The sequence below is a fragment of the Anoplolepis gracilipes genome, chromosome 2, assembly GCF_047496725.1.
Source record: "Anoplolepis gracilipes chromosome 2, ASM4749672v1, whole genome shotgun sequence".
In the NCBI taxonomy this organism is placed as follows: Eukaryota; Metazoa; Arthropoda; class Insecta; order Hymenoptera; family Formicidae; genus Anoplolepis; species Anoplolepis gracilipes.
The window spans coordinates 579605-603150 of record NC_132971.1 but is presented as its reverse complement, the minus strand read 5'-3'; the positions used below and the strand labels follow the sequence as shown (position 1 = coordinate 603150).

Below are 23546 nucleotides of genomic sequence, written 5' to 3'. Positions count from 1 at the left end.
TAATATTGAAATAAGATTATAATATTGTTGAAATTTAAGATTTTTAAATTCTTCTAAGAAGATTATAAATTGTTGCGTATATATGAAATGAATGAACGCGTTCATATGAGTATATAAGTTTTGATTTGACACTTACTTTTTTTCTGTGTATTCTTATAGTTTGGATTTTTCTCTTTTTTCCAAGAAATAATAACTTCATTATTTAAACTAACAATAAGATTTAGAGAGTAACGGATTAGAGTGAGTTCAGTTTTGTTTCTCTTTGTCAGAACGATATATACACTACAATGATATTTAATTAAAATTAAAAAGTAAGATTGAGATAATGAATAAAAATGTCACAGACATCTGGAAAATACAATTTCTATCATTAATCAAACGATGAATTTTTAAGTGCGTGTACACTTGTGGATATGAATTTACGTACCCAAAAATATTCGCGGAAATTAACTGATGTATATAACTGGAAACGCGAATATTCTCAGCCGCGTGTAGAATGTATGGCGACGATCGCGCGTTTGCTTCAGAACTGAATGTGACTGTCGCGTCCGGAGTTTCAGTCAGTGGCATCCCAGTCGATAAGGATTATCGCAAAAGAACGACCTCATTATCTCGACGAGAGTGCCAGCGGCACTCAGACAGTCAACTATGTTAATCGTATAAAATAAATGTTATACAAATAGCCTGTTTAACGTATATCTTCCGCGCGATCCTTTATCGTCGCGCTATCTTCCTGTGTATGATTGCGCTTGCATGCGCATTATTTAAACCCGCGAGTAAATTGGCCGCGTGCAAATTACATCGCAATGAGATGCAACTTGTCATCTAGGTGAAAATATATATAGCAGCTGTTCCTTAGCTATAATATAAAGAGACAAATCTATTTTTTGCGCTAGATATTTCACGAAAATTTTAACATTTTTTTATTAACACCAAAAAGAACAGCGTGAATAAAAATGTTCATGTATAAAATACATCATTTAAATTCTAAAGATTTCTTCAAGATTTTTATCCTGAATCGATGGATTAAAACTATTCGCTTGGTTTAATCCCTTTATCTATAAGAGGAATTACATTGTCGCAACCACTTTGCATTTGAATACACCAAATGTGTTTCAAAGTACTATATAAGACGATAGAATCTCGCCAGCAGGCTTCATAGAGGGAGAATCCTTAGCAGCAAGACTGCTAACGGACTTATCGCATTTTACTGCACAGGGGGACATTTAGTGGGAACCTTTTCCCGTCTTGGAGTAATAACTTAAGACGATTTATGTAAGGTAGAGAACTCATAGCGTTTCTTAATCTGGTTGTCCGCGGGACACTATGGCCGTTTTATCCACTGAATATTATAGAGTGCTTGGAGAAATTTACACATTTTTCACAACGAAAATTTTAAATTCAAAAAGGAATTTAAATATATATATATATATATATATATATATATATATTTAAATTCTTTTTTGAATTTAAAATGATGAATACAATAATGTGATGTTCATCCCTCGCAGCAAAATTATCATAATAAATGAATTGAATAATTCGAAATAAATAAATTGGCTAGTGTGCATCACTCTTAAATCATGACGGATGATCAAATCACGTCCAAACCATGTTCAAATTTTAAACAGTAACATTATTTTAACGCCTGGGATGTCATCATACACTGTAAATAAAAGAGTAGTTTACTGTATTTTAATTCATTCATAACTCAAAAGACAAAACGCAAAATTACATAAAATATACCCGCGAAAATTTTTTTTATATTGGTAACATCGACATAATACATATTTTTTTAGTTTTTAAATAAATATTATAAGAATTTATTGGAACAGTCCGAAATCTTTGTAAAATGCAAAATATAAAAGCAAAGTTTATAAAAAATCTTATTCTTGAAATTACTTTTATATTTTTAGGTAAAATAATGAACAATTCGCATAGGCTCTAACGAGTCAAAAAGAAATATATAATAAAAGGTAAAAAATCAGAGCCCCAATCAGCAGATTAAATATTATCATAAATACGATCGAATATAATTTAAAATTAAAAAACAAATCTTTTATACCTTTTGACCTTTATTTTTACTTTCAAAGTAATAAATAAATTTCATTATTTTCATTATATTTTTCATTATATTTAATATTACATTTAATATCAATCCAAATTCAAAAAATATCTTTCTTCATGTACTTATTTCATGATACATATTTCATATATATGACATATATGATGTATTTATATATTATTATATTTATGTATACATGTATTAAAATTTTTTGTTTATTATAAAAAAATATTTTCAAACAATTGTTAAATTGTCAAGGTTATCGGAATCGTGATATAATATCAAATATGACATTATTCAAATAATTATATATATGTAATATTTATTTGTAAAGTTTTTCAGAATTTGCAAATTAAAACGAATAAAATAAATTGTATAGTATAACACATACAATGATTGCAACTGAAATAAAGAGTAGGACTTATAGATACTATCTAATAGAGAATTATCAGAATAAATTATGGTATTATTATTAATTATTAATTATGATATGTCAATTTTTATTCTCATTGGTCCTAAAAGAATTAAAAGTTGTAAAAAATAATGTACCAAAAAAATTAATTCTTTTGTTACAGCTTGCAAAATGCTATAATTTCGTTGAAAGCTTTTAGTTGCACTTCAAATGCGTCATCTTTGCCGCTTTCCAATTTTTTTTTAACGATGGGACACAGACACTACTTGATACTTTTGTATTAAAAGTTAGAAAATTGCGTACATTAGTATAACAAATAATATACTATTAAAAAAATTCAACTATTATATTACTATGTTATTAATAAAATTCAACAATTTCAAAACTTGCATATATTTTGACAAAGAATGTATCGGTCTGGGCTTTATTCATATAAATTCCCATGTATTAAAAATAATAGATGGAAAAATTAACAAGATTGATTCTAAAATAATGCATTTCTTGACACACCGCTTTATCATTTTTTTCTTTTCTAACTTTGTTGTCCTGTAAATTATAAGTAATATAAATATTCTAGCCAATGTTACTGTACGCATAAATAATAAATATAAGGCAATACTGTCGTCAGTGAGTCAACAGTCGATACACAACTTTAATAATATTTATGTCCGTATTTATTTGGAAAAGTTCTTCACAAGAGCAAACCAACTATAAGAACAGCTCAGTCCTTAGTATAATTTCAATATTTCAAGAGCTCATCGCGTGAAAACAGTTTTCAAAGCATCATTGAAATCAGATATATATATATGTGAAGTTATTTCCAAAAAATAATTGTGAAAGTAATTATTCATATAATTTTTAATTTATAAAGTAACTGTGTTTTATATATTGTAATATATTAATTAAGTACATCAGTAAGCAACATCTTTTTCGATTCAACAAAGAAACAGCAGTATTTCAATGGCTAATCCTACCGATGTTCAGACCAACAAATCTCTTACTTCCGCTGAAGTAGATTTTATTCAAGAAGTCAAAAATCGATTGAAAGAGAAAAATATTATAGATGATAATATTTATAACATGACTATAAACTGTTGGACATGGGAAGAGATACTTGGAGAAAACTTTGCTAACATAGCTAACATAGAAAAGTTTAAATACGACGACATAATTGTTGTATTATGTATAAATGCTACAGGTAGTAATAAACTACCTTTTCTTATTTTTTTACATGAAAATGAAGAAATTAAAGAATATGCGACGTATCAAACCGAATTCATTTCTAGGGCAGCAGAAAACGTATTTGTAAAGCAACAAGAAATGTTGGAAAGCTGGTATAAAAACTACTTCATGACACATGTAAGAAACCATCAGAGAGAAAAAAATATAAACAATACAAAAGTGATGTTACTTCTTGAAAATGACATAGAATTTACTTTGTTAAAGAATATTACGGATACGGATTTCGAGACAAGGTTTTTTCCAGAAAAATCAGACCTTGCACCATTACATCAACAATTATTAAATGACTTTAGATACAAACTTCGAACCCGTGAATTCCCAAATCCTTCCAACATTGGAGATTGTATCAAAGTTATGTGTGATAAATGGACAAACTACAGGGTTAAAAAACTTACATCAATTTATCGTAAAAGGTGGAGTAACTTTACTAGAGATGTTCCTATAGAAGAGAATAATCCGTCAACAAGTGTTGTTACTCAGACATCGGATAAAAATGTAATAGAGGAAAACACCACTTCTAAAGAAATACCGGAAGATCCGCAGAACAGCGGTCTTGAAAAATTACAACAGGAAGAGGCAGCTACTAAGAAACGTAGAAGAGAAGAAAATGTTATAGAGGAAAACACCGCTTCTAAAGAAATACCGGAAGATCCGCAGAATAGCGGTCTTGAAAAATTACAACAGGAAGAGACCGCTGTGGAAGAAAATATAATAGAGGAAAACTGTTGAGTAAGTTTGTCAAATTATTTATTTAATTAATAATATCTAAATTTTTATTATGTTATTAACCTGATCTGTTTAACTTTGACGAAGTGTGAATATTTTATACATAGATATTAAAAAGCTTTTACACATTCAGAATCTTTTTTTTTGCTGTTCTTTTGTTAACTGTTGCCATCAATGATAAAAAATAGTTTTTTCTATTTGCAAGTAATTTTTAAATATAAGTTTAATTAATATAAATAACATATTTTAATACAATTAATTTTTATAACTGATTGTTTGAAATTTAAAATAGTCTCTATATATATATGTGCTAAGAAACACGATTTTAAATAAATCTAGATAAACTTTTGAAACATATTAAAAAGAAACTGGCCAAATCAGCTTTGTCAAAAATTAATAAATATAATACATTTTGAAATTCATGAATTAAACATTTTGCGCAAACATCTTTAGCCTTTTATATAATTTGTGAGTTAAAATAAAAATTAGCCTTTGGTTCCTGTGTTATATAATATTTAATTTTACATAAATAAAATAATTGTAACTCATATTTTGAGAAAGCTGATATAAATTTCAGTATATTCAAAAAGGATTTTTTTTTTCAAATATCTTATGTATTTTATTTAACATTTTATGTGTCATGAGATGTTAAATTATTATAAGTTTTATCATTATCAGAAAAACATATTTTTAAACGTAAATGACAATCTAAGATGTTCTTGATTTGTTTGTATTTCTTTTTAAAATCTGCTTATTAGATTTTTAATATTGATCTCTAGTACATAAATTGTTTTAAAATATTTTTTTATAATAAACAAAAAATTTTAATACATGAATACATGAATATAATAATAAATAAATACATCATATATGTCATATATATATAATATGTATCATGAAATAAATACACGAAGAAAAATATTTTTCGAATTTGGATGGGTATTAAATGTAATATTAAATATAATGAAAAATAAAGAGATTTTCATATTAAAATATTTTTATTAAGTAAAAATTAAAGATTAAATTAGATATACATATATTACAAATTGTATTTATTTCACATAGCGAAAAACTAAAAAAATTCAAAATCAATCTGTCCTTGACACGCTCTCTACTCTTTTATTTACAGTGACATTCCAGGCGTTAAAATGATATTACTGTTTGAAATTTGGACATGGTTTGGACGTGATTTGGTCATCTGTCATGATTTAAGATTGATGCACACTGGCCAATTTATTTATTTCGAATTATCCAATTCATTTATTATGATAATTTTGCTGCGAAGGATGAACATCACATTATTGTATTCATCATTTTTGCTGCGAAAGTGCGTTTACAACTTTATCGTTCAAGTTTTACTATATTTTTTATGCTTGATGATTAATTAATTTTTATGCATTGTTCTTTATATATATCTAAAACATTTATTTTTCTTTTTTGTTACTTTAAAATAACCGTTTTATCGTTATTTATTAGTAATATTTTTATTTATGCCTTATGACCTTTATTATTAACGTGAAAGTAAAAATAAAGGTCAAAAGGTATAAAATTAAAGATGTCAGTTTTCTTTTTTTGACCAACATGATATTAACATAACATAATTAGTAACGTTTCAATTATTTTGTTTACCACTAAAATGATCATAAAAAGAAGGCTCGAAAGTCTGATATTGTAATTTGATTTGTTTTTTAATTTTAAATTATATTCGATCGCATTTATGATAATATTTAATCTGCTGATTGGCTCTGATATTTTACCTTTTATTATATATATTTCTCTTTGACTCGTTAGAGCCTATGCGAATTGTTCGTTATTTTAACTAAAAATATAAAAGTAATTTGAAGAACAAGATTTTTTATAAACTTTGCTTTTATATTTTGCATTTTACAAAAATTTCGTACCGTTTCGATAAATTCTTCTAATATTTATTTATTTAAAAACTAAAAAATATGTATTATGTCAATGTTACCAATATAAAAAAATTTTCGCGGGCATGTTTTATGTAATTTTGCGTTTTGTCTTTTGAGTTATGAATGAATTAAAATACAGTAAATCATACTTTGAATAATAAATATATTTGGTAGTAAATAAATAATTTAAAAGCAATAAAATAACCTATGCACTATAAGCGTTAGAAAATTGTACATACATATTTACATACATATTTTAATACATAGTATATATTAATTAATATATGTATGTAAATTTTGTAACATTAAACCGAAATTGTTAAAAAGATATGGTATTTTTTGCATCTTCAAGGCTTTTAAGTTATGTAAACGCATAATTACTACATTGGTAGCATTAAATTTCTTAAGTTTATTTATAAAGAACCCAAAGATATGATTTCGATAATAATGATGTGATATATAATGGTTTTTTATTATTTATAACAAGAAATCAATAATAAATTAATACTATGTAATAATTTAGTCCAATACTTATTGTGAACAATGCTTAATTAATTACTCAATGTATCGCTAATTGTGTCACTTGTACATGGATTGTGCTAGAGAAAAACTAACTTTAAAATACATTAAATTCAGATTATTGTTTTTAATATTTTTTATATATGTTGAGGAAAATAAATATATTTTAATCGGTCAAGTTAAAATTTTTACTATAATTTTAATATGAATACTTTAACAACTGCTCAATGATTAAATATTAATAGTATATTTTTAAGTAAAAGAGTTTCAAGCTTTTTGCAAGACTTGAAAAATAAAATATAAAATAATTTTTATTTATTATATCTGTTTATATATATATATATATATATATATATATACATAATATATAGACTCGTCGTAAAACAGAATAAATAAATCGTCATGTCAAACGGTTTTACGTACGTGAGGCCGCTGCGTAGCATCGGAAAATATTGTCCATGTCCCTAGGTTTAGAAATAAAATTTCGGACAATGATGTACGTTTGTCACAACAAGCACGATGCATTTATTTATCTCGATCGTAAAGACACGCGCTCTATCACGAGTGTGGCGCGATGCCAAGAATCACGCGAGTTCGAATATAATGTACGGCATATGACTGTCACAAAGAAATTATTTTGCAAATCTCTTCGGTTTTTTGCAAGTTAAAAGCGTTCGTTTAATATAAAGTCAAGGAGAAACAAAAAAGTTTACTTATATTCTTTTCATTAAATTAAGATCAATATTATTCTTATGAATAAAAATTATAATTTAAAATTCTTACGATAAAACAATATTCTTTATATAAATAATGTATTAAAATCGCTATATTTTCTTAATATTTATAGTCTTCTTTATATACATAAAGCTTTCATTCTTTATACATTATTTGTAAACATCGCATTTTAGATCATTTATAATATTTAGAATATTTTGATCAAATATTTATCAAATATTTTAATTTATGAAGAAAGAAATTGTAGTACAATTATATTATTACGATCAATATCTGTTGTGACTTTATGCTACTACGTTATAATGTAGCTGCAGTATAACGTTACAGCACGTATATATTTGTGAAGAGACCTTAAAACGACCCGCTGACAGATATACACATAAATCCTTTTGCAACTGAATGTGCGTAATGACACGTGTAGAAATCAAGAGTCCGAGAATAACCGCTACCAAAATGCTTTCCGAATTACCTTCGGGCAATATCCGCGAAATGTATTCCGACGAAAATACATAAGCAGACCTAAATAGTTCATGCAAACTATCTACATCCAAGAGATGTCCCAAATCTACCAGATATATCAGATATGTTTAATAAATCGTAAAGCCTTTGAATTTGAAGCCAATTTTTTCTTAATGAAAATTTACTGATGGACCATAATTTGTTCTAACATTTTATTTTTCAATTATTAAATATTTAATAGTTTTTATTTTTTATTTTCATTGAATTTTACATTATAACGCTAAAATAATAATAATGAATAATAATTGATAAAAATAAATGAAAGAAAGTAAAACTAAAATAATAATAAATTAAAACAGCTTTTTTTTAAATTTTAAACTGAAATATATATGTACAAGTGATTATTTTGAAATCTTATGTATATACTCCTTCCTTCATAAAAATAAAGAATAAAAAAAATGAGACGAAGAAAACCCTAACAAAAGTGCAAGTAGTTTGTTGTAAACTAAAATTTCCGGGAAAGTTGCGCTTTTTTCTTATTAACAGTAGCATAAAAGTTTATAGAATCGAATATTTTTATTTTTGTTTTCGAATAACACTCACCGTGCGACGTGACAAATCTCATCCTCCTGATGTACTTTATTCTCGAAAATATCACTCGTGTGTTTCGAATTCTCCCATTTGGCTCCCATCTTGAATGTATCAATCAAGTAGTTTACACGTGGTGATCATATGGAGAAATCACGAACGAGTTCACTGATCAAGTAGCGATTCACGCAGTCAGCCAATTGATTAAATCAATACACTAACAATTGTAATTCCTGAATTTAAAAAAAAGCAGATATAAGATCTCTCTATTCAGAAGCAACTATGTCTCTCACAAAAGCAATTTAAAGATGTAAAGAGGCGTTACCTCTTTCATCCAGAGGATTCGATCTTTCACATTGTCTCTCTTCGACTCACAGCCTGTTCTCGAGCGCTTGTCGAATGACTTTATCGCCGGACTATTTGTCCCGATAAGCATAAATGGCCGTTGACTGGTCGATCATACTCTAAATTTAGCAGCTGCACGTGAGCGACAGAGAGAGAGAGAGAGAGAGAGAGAGAGAGAGAGGAGCGATAATAAAGAAGAAAGAGCAACGTACGTACGCACGTACATACGCACGTACATACGCACACGTCCGGAAAAGAAGGCGCAACGCACTAAAGAGAGATTCGAAATCCGAAATGATAATTCGCGACGATTCACTGCCATAGTAGTGTGCTGTCAATGTCAGCTGATCCAGCTGACAGCAAACTTTCACACCGATGATTTATCGATTTGTTCGGTAATAACCTTGTTATATCTTGACACATAAGCGTACACGTGTCCGATTGCTTAGCCCATCGACCGATCACTCATTTTTAGTCACTCTTTTTATTAATTTTTTCAAGACATGATTTTAGTTATTTATTGTTAATATGTGAGAATCTATTATTTAATCAATATTTGGTAGAATTTTTCTTTTAAAATATATAATTTTTATATATTATATATCAAATTATATCGATTATTAATACATATTAATCAAAGATACATACACATACTCTTGCGATATATAATATAGTTTATAATAAATGATAATAAAGTAACAATATATATATATATATATATATATATATATATATATATATATTAAAATATACATTTTTATCCGTCATGAAATTGGATATATTACAGAATTCAAGGATTAACATGTAAAGTCAACTGCAAGATGTATTATTGTAAAGAAAAATATTTGCGATGTATCAGCCGACAAAGTAACATGTTTCCTGCCCATGGTTCGTGTATGGATTGCGCATTACAAATTTTCACGACGGCATATGTATGCGCGCGAATATCTATCGCGAATGAATGGACACCCACGCGCGTGCCTATATGTGCCTTTCAATTTATATAATAAAAGAAATTTATCGACGTCTGTCAAGAATATTAGCTACATCAGTTACTTATAATTTCATATTTATTTAATACACATCGATTTTAATGCGTCGTTAAATATTTGCCATACTTTTAATAAATGTCTTTTACGAAATTCTAATCGTCAAACGTAAAAATATACGTGCGCATTTTCAATTAAAAATTTTTATTAACTGATTTGACACAAAAATTCCTAATTATATAACAAAAAAATTGTCAATTAAGTCGAAATTTAAGTCTTCAACAATATTTTTACAGAATTCAGAATACGTAAAATCAGATTGTACAAAATTTATAGAAAATTTTAAAAGCCAGAGTATATTTAGATCAAAATATACTTGAATAAATTAGAATAATATAGATCTGAAGTACCTATATGTTAAAGTGTTTATTTTAAAACCAATATGCAAGTTTTTTTCAATCACGTCCTAATCACTCCACTGACAAATTATCAGTGTCAATTCATATCCTTCGTCGTTTTAAATTTTTACTCCGCCTTTTATATGGTTACGACATCCGTGAAACTCACGTTTTATTAAATACTTCCGACAACGTAACTATGTCATAAATTGTACATGCATACAAAATGCTTAATAATTTCAAATAAAGATTGCAGATAAAAATATCGGTAAAATGTTTCTTTGAGACTTGATATAACTCGTTAATATTACATAAAAACTCGCTATTGCTGTTTCAAAGATGAACTGAATGATTTGGTCAACATATAAGTAATGCGCGCGTTGTGAAAAGAAATAAAGTTGTGTTACGACAAATTTTTATGATATTTTCCTTCTAAAGTGAAGAACACGTAGCAAGACTATATATAAACTGAAGACGACACATTTTTTTTTTTACAGAGAATTCTAAACTCCATGCTCCACTCACCCACGCATTACATTCCCGTGTGATGGCAACGAAGCGAGGGGCGACGACGACGTGATTATGCGTATGCACTTGGCCAGGCAAACACGCATAGACAGTGTATCGCGTGTCTACACGATGAAGTATATAATGCGATACAGTGAAAAGGTGCACTTTGTATCGAAGCAAGTAACGGCGAGGCCTCGAAATAATCGTGTGATCGGCGAGGTCAACGTATTCTTGTCATTTTGCGCGAGTATACATGTATTTAATTTTATAATTGTATAAAATTTGACATTCTTAGAATATGTAAGAAAAGAATCTAAGGACACAGGAAGAGAATATCAATATTTTGTTTGCAATATTGAATTTGATGGCTTGACGTAATGTCGATAATTTTTATATATTTTCTCGCAAAATTTATTTTTTATTTTTTTTTTATTAAAAAATGTGTATTATACATGCACATAGGTGTCATTAAATAAATAGTTGCGGAAAAAATAAATTGTATAATATAACACATACAATGATTACAACTGAAATAAAGAGTAAGACTTATAGATACTATCGAATAGAGAATTATCAGAATAAATTATGATATTATTATTAATTATGATATGTCAATTTTTATTCTCATTGGTCCTAAAAGAATTAAAAAAGTTGTAAAAAATAATGTACCAAAAAAATTAATTCTTTTGTTATAGCTTGCAAAATGCTATAATTTTGTTGAAAGCTTTTAGTTGAACTTCAAATGCGTCATCTTTGCCGCTTTCCAATTTTTTTTTAACGATGAGACACAGACATTACTTGATACTTTGTATTAAAAGTTAGAAAATTGCGTACATTAGTATAACAAATAATATATTATTAAAAAAATTCAACTATTATATTACTATGTTATTAATAAAATTCAACAATTGCAAACATTGCATATATTTTGACAAAGAATATATCGGTCTGGGCTTTATTTATATAAATTCCCATGTATTAAAAATAATAGATGGAAAAATATATGCTATTAATAAAATTCAACAACTTCAAAAATTGCATATATTTTGACAAAAAATGTATCGGTCTGGACTTTATTTATATAAATTCCCATGTATTAAAAATAATAGATGGAAAAATTAACAAGATTGATTGTAGAATAATGTATTTCTTGACACACCGCTTTATCATTCTTTTCTTTTTTAACTTTGTTGTTTTGTAAATTATAAGTAATATAAATATTCCAGCCAATGTTACTGTACGCATAAATAATAAACATAAGGCAATACTGTCGTCGGTGAGTCAACAGTCGATACACAACTTTAATAATATTTTTGTCCGTATTTATTTGGAAAAGTTCTTCACAAGGGCAAACCAACTGTAAGAACAGCTCAGTCCTTAGTATAATTTCAATATTTCAAGAGCTCACATCGCGTGACAACAGTTTTCAAAGTATCATTGAAATCAGTAATATATATGTGAAGTTGTTTCCAAAAAATAATTGTGAAAGTAATTATTCATATAATTTTTAATTTATAAAGTAACTGTGTTTTATATATTGTAATATATTAATTAAGTACATCAGTAAGCAACATCTCTTTCGATTCAACAAAGAAACAGCAGTATTTCCATGGCTAATCCTACCGATGTTCGGACCAACAAACCTCTTACTTCCGCTGAAGTAGATTTTATTCAAAAAGTCAAAAAACGATTGAATGAGAAAAATATTATATATGATAATGTTTATAACATGGCTATAGGAAGGTGGACATGGCAATCGGTACTTGGGAAAAACTTAGATAACATAGCTAACATAGAAAAGTTTAAAAACGACGAAATAAATGCTGTATTGTGTATAAATGCTACAAATAGTAAGAAACTATCTTTTTTTATTTTTCTCTATAATAATGAAGAAATTAAAGAATATGCAAACTCTCAATGCGCATTTATTCCTATGAAAGAAACAAACGTATTGGCAAAGCAACAAGAAATTTATGAAAACTGGTATAAAAACTACTTTATGAAACATGTAAGAAACCATCAGAGAGAAAAAAATATAAACAATACAAAAGTGATGTTACTTCTTGAAAATGACATAGAATTTACTTTGTTAAAGAATATTACGGATACGGATTTCGAGACAAGGTTTTTTCCAGAAAAATCAGACCTTGCACCATTACATCAACAATTATTAAATGACTTTAGATCCAAACTTCGAACCCGTGAATTCCCAAATCCTTCCAACATTGGAGATTGTATCAAAGTTATGTGTGATGAATGGACAAACTACGGGGTTAAAAAACTTACATCAATTTATCGTAAAAGGTGGAGTAACTTTACTAGAGATGTTCCTATAGAAGAGAATAATCCGTCAACAAGTGTTGTTACTCAGACATTGGATAAAAATGTAATAGAGGAAAAAACCACTTCTAAAGAAATACCGGAAGATCCGCAGAACAGCGGTCCTGAAAGATTACAACAGGAAGAGGCAGTTACTAAGAAACGTAGAAGAGAAGAAAATGTAATAGAGGAAAACACCGCTTCTAAAAAAATACCGGAAGATCCGCAGAATAGCGGTCTTGAAAAATTACAACAGGAAGAGACCGCTATGGAAGAAAATATAATAGAGGAAAACTGTTGAGTAAGTTTGTCAAATTATTAATTTAATTAATAATATCTAAATTTTTATTATGTTATTAACCTGATCTGTTTAACTTTGACAAAGTGTGAATATTTTATACATAGATATTAAAAAGCTTTTACACATTCAGAATCTTTTTTTTTGCTGTTCTTTTGTTAACTGTTGCCATCAATGATAAAAAATAGTTTTTTCTATTTGCAAGTAATTTTTAAATATAAGTTTAATTAATATAAATAACATATTTTAATACAATTAATTTTTATAACTGATTGTTTGAAATTTAAAATAGTCTCTATATATATATGTGCTAAGAAACACGATTTTAAATAAATCTAGATAAACTTTTGAAACATATTAAAAAGAAACTGGCCAAATCAGCTTTGTCAAAAATTAATAAATATAATACATTTTGAAATTCATGAATTAAACATTTTGCGCAAACATCTTTAGCCTTTTATATAATTTGTGAGTTAAAATAAAAATTAGCCTTTGGTTCCTGTATTATATAATATTTAATTTTACATAAATAAAATAATTGTAACTCATATTTTGAGAAAGCTGATATACATTTCAGTATATTCAAAAATGATTTTTTTTTTCAAATATCTTATGTATTTTATTTAACATTTTATGTGTCATGAGATGTTAAATTATTATAAGTTTTATCATTATCAGAAAAACATATTTTTAAACGTAAATGACAATCTAAGATGTTCTTGATTTGTTTGTATTTCTTTTTAAAATCTGCTTATTAGATTTTTAATATTGATCTCTAGTACATAAATTGTTTTAAAATATTTTTTTATAATAAACAAAAAATTTTAATACATGAATACATGAATATAATAATAAATAAATACATCATATATGTCATATATATATAATATGTATCATGAAATAAATACACGAAGAAAGATATTTTTCGAATTTGGATGGGTATTAAATGTAATATTAAATATAATGAAAAATAAAGAGATTTTCATATTAAAATATTTTTATTAAGTAAAAATTAAAGATTAAATTAGATATACATATATTACAAATTGTATTTATTTCACATAGCGAAAAACTAAAAAAATTCAAAATCAATCTGTCCTTGACACGCTCTCTACTCTTTTATTTACAGTGACATTCCAGGCGTTAAAATGATGTTACTGTTTGAAATTTGGACATGGTTTGGACGTGATTTGGTCATCTGTCATGATTTAAGATTGATGCACACTGGCCAATTTATTTATTTCGAATTATCCAATTCATTTATTATGATAATTTTGCTGCGAAGGATGAACATCACATTATTGTATTCATCATTTTTGCTGCGAAAGTGCGTTTACAACTTTATCGTTCAAGTTTTACTATATTTTTTATGCTTGATGATTAATTAATTTTTATGCATTGTTCTTTATATATATCTAAAACATTTATTTTTCTTTTTTGTTACTTTAAAATAACCGTTTTATCGTTATTTATTAGTAATATTTTTATTTATGCCTTATGACCTTTATTATTAACGTGAAAGTAAAAATAAAGGTCAAAAGGTATAAAATTAAAGATGTCAGTTTTCTTTTTTTGACCAACATGATATTAACATAACATAATTAGTAACGTTTCAATTATTTTGTTTACCACTAAAATGATCATAAAAAGAAGGCTCGAAAGTCTGATATTGTAATTTGATTTGTTTTTTAATTTTAAATTATATTCGATCGCATTTATGATAATATTTAATCTGCTGATTGGCTCTGATATTTTACCTTTTATTATATATATTTCTCTTTGACTCGTTAGAGCCTATGCGAATTGTTCGTTATTTTAACTAAAAATATAAAAGTAATTTGAAGAACAAGATTTTTTATAAACTTTGCTTTTATATTTTGCATTTTACAAAAATTTCGTACCGTTTCGATAAATTCTTCTAATATTTATTTATTTAAAAACTAAAAAATATGTATTATGTCAATGTTACCAATATAAAAAAATTTTCGCGGGCATGTTTTATGTAATTTTGCGTTTTGTCTTTTGAGTTATGAATGAATTAAAATACAGTAAATCATACTTTGAATAATAAATATATTTGGTAGTAAATAAATAATTTAAAAGCAATAAAATAACCTATGCACTATAAGCGTTAGAAAATTGTACATACATATTTACATACATATTTTAATACATAGTATATATTAATTAATATATGTATGTAAATTTTGTAACATTAAACCGAAATTGTTAAAAAGATATGGTATTTTTTGCATCTTCAAGGCTTTTAAGTTATGTAAACGCATAATTACTACATTGGTAGCATTAAATTTCTTAAGTTTATTTATAAAGAACCCAAAGATATGATTTCGATAATAATGATGTGATATATAATGGTTTTTTATTATTTATAACAAGAAATCAATAATAAATTAATACTATGTAATAATTTAGTCCAATACTTATTGTGAACAATGCTTAATTAATTACTCAATGTATCGCTAATTGTGTCACTTGTACATGGATTGTGCTAGAGAAAAACTAACTTTAAAATACATTAAATTCAGATTATTGTTTTTAATATTTTTTATATATGTTGAGGAAAATAAATATATTTTAATTGGTCAAGTTAAAATTTTTACTATAATTTTAATATGAATACTTTAACAACTGCTCAATGATTAAATATTAATAGTATATTTTTAAGTATAAAAGAGTTTCAAGCTTTTTGCAAGACTTGAAAAATAAAATATAAAATAATTTTTATTTATTATATCTGTTTATATATATATATATATATATATATATATATATATACATAATATATAGACTCATCGTAAAACAGAATAAATAAATCGTCATGTCAAACGGTTTTACGTACGCGAGGCCGCTGCGTATAAAACTTGACATTCTTAGAATATGTAAGAAAAGACTCTAAGGACAGAGGAAAAGAAAATCAATATTTTGTTTGCAATATTGAATTTGATGGCTTGACGTAACGTCGATAATATTTATATATTTTCTCGCAAAATTCATTTTTTATATTTTTTTTTATTAAAATATGTGCGTTATACATGCGTATAGGTATCATTAAATAAATAGTTGCGAAAAAAATGCAGTTTTAGAAAGTGATATTAGATTGTGTTTATTTTTAGAATCTCGATATTTAACTTTCAAAGCCACGTATACTTGTAAAGAATATTCCAAAGAAAAAAGTTCAATTATAATTTTTTTCCATTCTACTATATCATCTACGGACTACCATTGTTTGAAGCAACATGGAAATCGTTGCCAAAGTTGCCGTCGTCGTCCTTGAAACCGCGTCCAATATATCTATCCATATTTCTCGGGCATTGTTCGAAAGTTAAGAAATGATTCTGTTTATTTCAAATCTCGAAGTTGCCATTCGGCGAGACTATTTTGCGCATGACGCGCGCGTGTGCCACAATCTAAATTCGATATACGATGCAATTTCGCCGGCAGGAACGGTCGTGAGGAAAATCGTAAATATATAATCGCGCGCGGGGATCAAAGATCCGCGGCGATTATTTCGGATCGTGATATTAAGAGGCGATCGAGCGAGCAAGCCGAGCGTAAAGTTAAGTCGATTATGTCTCTATTACACGACGCGCAGCGCAGTCGGTATTCGTGACGAGACTATTAACGCCGAGCATTAGGCGCAATAAATGAGCAGGCTCGTCGTGCCCATGATCTCCAGAAATAGTTTCTCGGGAATCGCGCGCAAGCGACCGGCTGATTATATCGTCAAACGATTGATAAACGGGCTCTCGATGCCGTAACGGTACGTACTGCGCGATTTTTTTCGCAAAGCGATTGATAAGCGATAATATCGTTTATCAACGTTAATTTTTTATCAAGTGTGTCATGGATTGCACAAATTTTCACAATTTTTCGCGACTTCTTAAAGATACACAAGCGTAAGATGGAATTTAATTAAAATCGTCAATCTTATAAAACTGGTAATAAAAAATACGCTCAGAAATTGCACGTTCTTTACTTTTTCGTTAATGACTCCTTCGTTTTTATAGTTAAATAGAATAATTTAAAGTGTTACATGTGTAAAATTTAAATAGAAATATAAAAAATTTAGTTTTAATTAAAAAAAAAAAAACATAAGATCTTATTTGCACGAAATTTAGTTTATGAAATACATGATCATTTTGAGAAGTTAGTTTTAAAAATCGATCAGAGTATATATTCTGCGAATGTAAATATCATAAAGTCTAGTTACATCTTGCATAGTTTTCGTCTAAATTGCTGAATTAGGTCGAGAATATTTAGCTCTGATTCTACGACACGCGAGTCTCACGAGTGTTATAGACGTTGCATCTGAACTTGCGGCTAGTTAACAAGTTTTCGTGAGTACATACATTCCTTTGCTGGCTTTTCATACGCGGAAAAATACACATTATTTATTTCGATAAATGCGGTAACAGCGAGAGGAATGAATCGTTCTCTGTTGATGAACGATTCGCGGGCACGAATATTCGAAAGAGATGAAAGAACATATTTCTTGGGTGGCGCGAAAATACCGCGCGAGCCTTGGAAAGGTCTCTCGCGTTTCTGTTTGTTTGGCAAATGCTTACGATTTCATCGTTAAACGACTCAAGCCCTTTTCTACAGCAGCGGCCAGTAATATGGTGAACACGATATTTACCAGAAATGTCGCTGCCTATACCCTTTCCCTTTGAAGCTCTCAAATTACACGGGCTAAGAACTGGCTTATGGAATTATAAACCGACCGCGCCCAGATTGCCTATAAATTCTCGACGATGATACTTTTAATCGCTATCGAATTCTTGAATTAATATTAATATATGTAGATACCAATCTTAAAAGCAATTAATGTTATGATACCTATTCAATTTTTGTAATTTCTTGAAAAACAAACGAGAATGCGCGACATTTTTATGTCTATGTTATTAATTATTACAGGAGCAAAAGAAGAAAGATATCTAAACACATAGGGTCAACAACTTTTTCGTGATTCGTCCATTGCGTGTCACGTTCCGCGTTGATGTCCTCAAATTAAAATGTCTTACACGATGACAACGTACGTGCGTGTGAACACAAATCTAAAGTGACCGAATCGGAATAATTTGTCAATCTGGCACGTACGCCGGCAGCAACACGTATTCCTTGTCAGATTCAGCTCTTATAAAACTCATCTCCGACATTTTCGATGATAAATGAAATATGCGCGATTAGAGGCCAAAAATTACGATTGTTAATAATTCTTTTTCGAATGAGGAATGTGTAAGAAAATGCATGAAAAATCTTCTCTTATGTCCCGTTGTGTATTAGTCATAACTCAATATAACATTTTTATACATATTAATTTTATGATACATAATTTCCATTTACTTTAAATAAATTACAAATTTACGAACGCTAAATATCTCATACACAACGATTTATGTATGTAAAATAATAAAATTTTTTTAAAATAATTTTTTTTGCCTAGTTGTATATCTCTTATTGTGAGGTTGACACAGTTATTTTGCAACAAAATAAAATTTAACGTTTCAATCTAATTCGAATCTTGAAGGATAATCTATATGTAATTGTGCGCGTAACATTGTATATAATCTTTCAGAGATACGACGATCACACGAAAGTGTGACGTCAGAATGCGTAGGAGTACATTTTCGTAGGTAAATCCTGCGAATCCATTTCGCAAAAGCATTCTTTTTTGCTCGACGATACGACAGACCGTCGCGGCCATGACTAAGGAGTTAAAGTATAAAGGTGATCTCACTATACGTCGCGTGGGTGAACGGTATCCGAGACCCACACGCACCACACAGCACACCTGCGCGTGTGACCGCCGCGTAATAATTCCAGCGTGCAATTATTACTTATTGTTAGACAGTAGCATTGCCACTCGTTTCTTGAGATAATCGCAAACGTCGCGATAAATCTGCAAATTTGTAGAAAAATGATTGAATAATTGACAAATTATTTGTGAAAAATCTCTCTGCATTATATCAAACGTCTTTTCCTCCCCTCTCTTACTAATTTATTTCAATAATATAATAATAGTTAATTATGAAATATATTTCATTTCTGATTTCATGATGTGTGTCATACTTGAAACGCTATCAGTAAAAGTTATACGTAAGAGTTTATAACGTTTGTATTGCTCTTATGTCGTATTTCCCATTACAACCATATTCAGTGTACAGTATATGCAGCTGTAAGTTGTGTTTCTTAGATCTGACAATGAGATGGGAATACAAATCAACCTTCACCGCACTTAACCGTAAGTTTTGGCGAAGAGTGCAGAGACGTCGTTATTGGCCCAAGACCGAGAATAGTCTTTTATCGTGCCTTCGGAAGAGAAGGTGAGGTATCGTAAATCAACGTTTAGTGCGTTTAAAAACGCGATAGGTGGCCGGATTTAAGAATAGCACGAGAGGGTCGAGAGAGACGCACACATGTGCGCCAAACGAGAGATGCTCTCTCGCCTTTTAAATCGTGCGGAACGCAAAAAACCTCCGTCTGCATCCCACTGCTCGTTATGGGGGGATCTCAATATTATTTCACGCTTAAAAATTGTATATACAATATTGACGAAAGCAAAGTAAAGTAGATGGATGCAAATTTATTCCTATCTCAAAATGTACGCAATATTTGTAAAAGCACAGAAAACATGGCAATTTCAAGATTTTGCCATTACAACACACGAACAAAATTAATAAAATTTTTTTTCATCATAAACAACAAGCATAAGCACATTTAAATTAAAAAAAAAAATGTTTTAATATTAAATTAATTTAATTGTTTTATGAAAACTTTTGAACAATAAAAATTAATTAATTCAACGAGAAACATTGCCTTGTAATTTTTCTACAATTGTTTTGTATTTAAATTAAAAATTTAATGCAATCAACATGCAATATATAGAAAAGAATCTTAGGATATGTTGTCAATTTTAGAAACGAAAATTAATTTGAAAAAAACATGTTGAAAAAAATAGCAAAAATTCCATTAAATTTCTCTCTCCTCTCTCTTTAATTAATCCGCTTGGGATTCGCATAATAAAAGTTCGCTGACATAAAAGCGCATTGAATCCGCACATTTCCCGAATGGAACAGGCATGCGAGTAAATGGATTTTAACGGTACACGGTTGAGTTAACGTAGATAATAGCGGATTCAAAGATTGCTCGGCGAGGCGTGTTATACAATAGTAACACACGCGAGAAAGGACCCAAGCGAAGATGAAAGAGCCTGGAACAGTCTTTTCAAGTAGTTTGTTCAATGCTAAATAATTTTTTTCTTTCGGATTTTTAATAGTTTTATCTGTTTTCACAAATTTTATATACAGATTGTTCAGTTAAAAGCTCTTATACAATTGGCTGGGAAGAAATTCCTAGTGAGAACACAAGTAAAAAAATAGAATATCTTCTGTTTGATTGTGTGCATAATTTTCAAGAAAAACTTATTTCGTAGAATATGAATTCTTATACACTACTATAAATTTACAATGACAAAAATATATTGATATATTTGCAAAAACTAATGCTTTACGTAATATCAGTTCTGTAATATCAGTTATGTAATATCATATCAATAAATTCTAAGCTTGTATATAATGAGAGCATCTTACAGTTGGCAGACAACAGTACGCACTCAATTATCAACGTTATATCATCATTTATTAAACACCCTATAATTTTTTCTTTGTTTTTCAATTGTTTTATTTGTATTTGTATTTAGTTATCTTTAGTTTTCATATTTTTTTAAGTCTTGTCATTCCTAAAAGAATTTTTTAATATTAAAGTATACTACACATTGAATGTATTGTATACACTGAGTGCATACAATATTTAAATTAACTTAAATTGATAAAATTCAGAGAAAGAGAGAGAGAGAGAGAGAGAGAGAGAGAGAGAGAGAGAGACATTTTTCTTTAAAGTATATCATTTAAACAGCGGATTGCACATTGCCCACGCATCTATTAAATATACTCACGTGTGTAACTTTTGCCGTTTGGCAGATTAAGAGTTCACTAAACGTAAAACGATAACGACGATTGCGTCGCCAGCTGATCTCACCTGTTGCATTCTATGAGTAAGAGAATCGAATTCGCATACACGGCGACACTTTTGCACATTGGTATTTTTCAATCTTTCCCTGTATATCGATTTTGAACATTTACAAGAGAAAGAAAGAAAAAGATGTAGAGAGAGACAGAGAAATTATATTTTTGCAACAAAAAAGACAAGTTATCTTCTATATATTAAATATAATTTTAATTAATATGCACCTCTATGATTCACTTATACGCACATACACAAAGAAAAGATTATTATGTATTCATATATTAAATGATGTAATTCTTTCTACGTTATTTATTGTGTGTGAGAAATCAAGTCTAATAATAATTCGATAAAACACCAATGAAAAAATTTCAAGTGCTCACTATCATTATCAGAAAAGAAGAAAGATATTTAAAATGCTAGAAAAAAAGCTAACAAAAGATTTAGAGCGATTTGTTAAAAGTTTTAACTAAAAATTTAAGATGAAATAAAGTAAATTGGAACGCATAATTACAACGTATCTACAGTGGATGATAATTTAATCTGACGATGAATCATGTCACGAAATATTAAAAACTTTGGAAAATATCTCTCTTATTGATCGAAATAATAATCTAAATAATAATATTTATCTTTCTCTCACTTGCTAAACGCGAATTACTTTGCGCACTTGTGTATACATAATTTCTATTATTCAAAATAAGAATACATCCACTTCACACCTTGTGAATTGTTTGACAATCATCACTCATGTATCACTGCACATAATTTTCTCTTTCCATATATTATAACCATCGGACTTTAGTGTCGATCACTCCGTAACCGACACTCCAAACTTCGATAAAATGGCAATTTACTTGAAATTTGCCTAGACCCGGCGAAACTGTGTCCTTTGTTATTCACTCTGAAGCGCCGTCTAATTTCGATCAGCTCGAAAAACAGATCGTCTACGTCGGGAGGCAAAACACATATCGTTCACACTCGCGAAAGCTAGACGGGCGTAATTTCGAAAAGCATGCCAGCCGGCCGATCGCGACCCGAGAGCGGACTCGATCAGGCGGGAATTTGGAGCAAGCGCGATCGGAACGCCGCGCCGATGCGGTGCGGAGGAGTATCGTCGCGATGCGTCGCGACAGCGGCGACAGGTGCCGAGGAAGCGTGTCGTCGATCCATATGTATAACCGGGTATATATTACGAATCCGGAACGCGGTCGTGTGCCAACGCGCCCGCCAACCGGCCCTGCACTGGACCGCCGCTGCCGCCGCCGCCGCCGCCGCCGCCGCCGCCGTCGCCGTCGCCGCCGCATATATCTCGCTGTCGGAGCACGTGCGCGCCGAGATCACCGAGATCACCGAGAGAGGAACCAAGCGAGATGCAGGCGAGAGCGAGCCATGGTCCGCACGAGAGTGACTCACGGCTCACGGTTCGCCGCCGCGTTTGGCGGATCACGGCGCATATACACACACGTGCGCGCAGAGACACGTGAGGTAAGCGTATACGTCAAGCGTCGAGTATTAGCGTACACATAGTTTGTAAGATGGTCTAATTATTATTACGTAAAGTATGGCAAGAGCCTATGGTTGTGTGAATCATTTATTCTAAAAATAATAACGCCAAGATGGCATGAAAGTTATTAATTTTGCATATTAAATATTATAACAGTCCTAATATTTATGATACATGCGAGACAATTTTTGTATCAAAATAAAGTAGGTATATAATTTATAAATGTAGGCAATATTTTTTTTCTCTCTCTTTCTCTTGATAAAGATAATTTATAGATGATGTAATCTTTTCTTTTAATATACGTATGCGTGTGTGTGTGTGTGTGTGTGTGCGCGTGAATAACTGCGTAGATTGCTGCAATATTTAATTTCGCTATTAAAGTGCTCTCTCTCTCTCTCTCTCGTATAGGAAAAAGTATATTTGCGTAAACTTTTGAGCCAAATAAAACGTGATGCGTAGCATACGCTTTCAGCACACATGC

At 29.3% G+C, this 23546-nt stretch overlaps 3 protein-coding genes across 8 annotated transcripts in view; 1 reads left to right on the top strand and 2 right to left on the bottom strand.

Moving 5' to 3' along the window:
* LOC140676130 (four and a half LIM domains protein 2-like) overlaps nt 1-22318 on the bottom strand; it is a 77159-nt gene extending 54841 nt beyond the window's left edge. Inside the window, exon 1 of one of the 2 annotated variants that reach the window (XM_072910855.1) lies at nt 22281-22318. In XM_072910855.1, coding sequence (XP_072766956.1) covers nt 22281-22303 — 23 coding nt within the window. In that variant the 5' untranslated portion in view covers nt 22304-22318. Of the gene's footprint in view, nt 1-8671; nt 8776-22280 lie in introns of those variants that run through there. The other variant, XM_072910854.1, reaches the window with a different exon arrangement.
* Nucleotides 1-23546, bottom strand: part of LOC140676129 (uncharacterized) — a 42447-nt gene that overhangs the window by 3738 nt on the left and 15163 nt on the right. The window lies entirely within an intron of this gene.
* Nucleotides 3109-7059, top strand: LOC140676133 (uncharacterized). 5 transcript variants are annotated; one of them, XM_072910867.1, is made up of 4 exons: nt 3109-3675; nt 3764-3836; nt 3924-4448; nt 5575-7059. In XM_072910867.1, the coding sequence occupies exons 1-3, from the start codon at nt 3659-3661 to the stop codon at nt 4446-4448; spliced, it is 615 nt and encodes a 204-aa protein (XP_072766968.1). In that variant the 5' UTR covers nt 3109-3658; the 3' UTR covers nt 5575-7059. The 5 variants fall into 5 exon arrangements, with proteins under 5 accessions (XP_072766968.1, XP_072766966.1, XP_072766965.1 ...); XM_072910865.1 differs by having other exon boundaries at nt 3111-3675; nt 3764-4448; XM_072910864.1 differs by having other exon boundaries at nt 3122-3836.